Source organism: Carlito syrichta, unplaced genomic scaffold (genome assembly GCF_000164805.1).
Source record: "Carlito syrichta isolate Samal-C Ts95f unplaced genomic scaffold, Tarsius_syrichta-2.0.1 Scaffold304402, whole genome shotgun sequence".
NCBI classification, from domain to species: Eukaryota; Metazoa; Chordata; class Mammalia; order Primates; family Tarsiidae; genus Carlito; species Carlito syrichta.
Genome location: NW_007248498.1, coordinates 165868 through 167691, shown reverse-complemented (window position 1 = coordinate 167691; position 1824 = coordinate 165868). Strand labels below are relative to the sequence as shown.

The following is a 1824-nucleotide window of genomic DNA, read 5'->3' as shown; positions in this document are numbered from 1 at the left end:
CCCACCCGGCCCTGCCTGCCTGGTCCCCACCAGCTTCAGACCTCAGCACAGACGTCACTCCTCAGGGATTTCTCCCAGACACGGCGCGTCCCACCCTGTTACTTGTTCCCATAACAACCAGTGCCGCTTCTTGGTGGCTCTTGGCTCACTTGCCGTCCACTCGTCCTTATGTGTGGAAACGCCTGCAGGCTCCCTGAAGGTGGAGCTGCCGTTGCATCCCAGGATTGTGGGCACAGGGTATAGACCCAGCGCTCAGTATGCGCATGCTGAAATGCCTGTCCTTGCCTCCCCAGCAGGCTGGTCTTGGGGCAGGGTGGGGCAGCGCTCAGAGGAGGGGGACATGGGCCCCTGAGAGCAGAGGCTGGGCTTGTCCCAGGATGCAGCCACAGTGGGAGAGAGGGAGGGAACACCATTATTGAACACCTACTAAATGTCAAGCACTGGACTGGGCACTGTACACACACTGCCAGCTTCACCATCAGCCCACAGGGACGATGGGAGCTGGCAGGGCTGACCTCACCCAGGCGGCCTTCCTGCCCCTTTGCTAGGCTGTAGGGCCCTGAGCTAGGGAGCCGGCAGGGCATGCCAGGGCCTCTCCTCTGTGCCCATGGGTGTGCGTATGGAGGACAGGTGAGTGTGTGAGTTACCAGCAGCTGCGCCGAAGGCTTTGTGACTGTGGGGATGGTGTGGAGGCAGGCCATCGGCACCAAGCCTGTCTTGCCCGTCCGGTCACTCTGGGCCAGGGTCCAGTTCTCAGAAGCCAGAAGCTCTTGCTTCTTTGTCAGGACCAACAAGTCTCCCTTCTTGAAGGGCAAGAGGGTGGCATCACCTGCAAGACCCGGGTACGGGGGGGAAGCCACCGTTCACAGAGGGCCCCGCAGGAGCCAGAGGCTGTGCTGCCACTCTCTGGATTGTCCCCCGACAGAAAAGAAACAGGCACCGAGTGGTGGGCACACGGCCACTCCGAGAGTGAGTGGTGGTGGGAGTTGAGCATCGGGGCCCCGGAGGGCTGGCCCCAGCACGGGTGCAGAGCCCAGGGTGGGCAGAAGCTTGGGACCTCGGACCACGGCCCCAGTCCTGGAGACCTGCAGAGGCCTGACCAGGAGCCGGGGCGCGAGGGAGGGGAGGAGGCACCGGCTGGCCGTCTCCATGCCTGGCCTGAGTGCCACGGGCCTTTCTGACCTGCTTCCTCACCTGTGCGATGCAGATACTAGCCCCCCCCCAGGTGTTGTTAGGACTGAAATGGATGGCAGGCAGCACATCCCAGACTTATGCTTCTCCCTGCCCTGAAGCCCCATGCGTGGCCACTTCCTCTGCATCCCAATAAGCCTTCTCCCTTCTGAAGGCCCTGCAGTGACCACACCCCCGCACTGTCCATTCCAGCCGAGGTCCTGGGGCCTTGCCAGGTGGCCTGGTTACCAGGGGCACGGACCAGCTCTCGCTGCAGTGCTGGCGTGCAAGAGAGCTGTGGCCCCAGACGAGACTCCCACCCCCAAGCTGTGTGACCCTGGGCAAACTGCTTCCTTCTCTGGGCCTCTGGTCCCACGTCTGTGAGATGGGATGACGGGGCGGCTGAGGAGACGGTGTATAAAGTCGCCGGGCTGGGGTCTGCCCAGTGCTTCTGCGTTGGTGCAGTTCCGAGCAAGGCTCGCCTTGGGGCTTGAGATGCCCCTTTCACCCCCATTTTGTAGACCTGAGGGCAGTGGCTACGAGAAGGCAGGGCTCTGGCCAAAGCCCCCTCCCCCCAGAGCTCTGCGGCCCCTTCCCTTGGCCCATGTCCCCGGGCCCCGTGCTGGGCCGTGTGTGTGTGAAGGTGAGCACACA

At 63.2% G+C, this 1824-nt stretch overlaps 1 protein-coding gene across 1 annotated transcript in view; it reads right to left on the bottom strand.

The window, feature by feature from the left end:
• MYO7B (myosin VIIB) overlaps window positions 1-1824 on the bottom strand; it is an 88940-nt gene that overhangs the window by 7296 nt on the left and 79820 nt on the right. Inside the window, 1 exon segment of the mRNA XM_008059866.1 lies at window positions 648-829. Within this exon segment, the coding sequence (XP_008058057.1) occupies window positions 648-829 (182 nt within the window).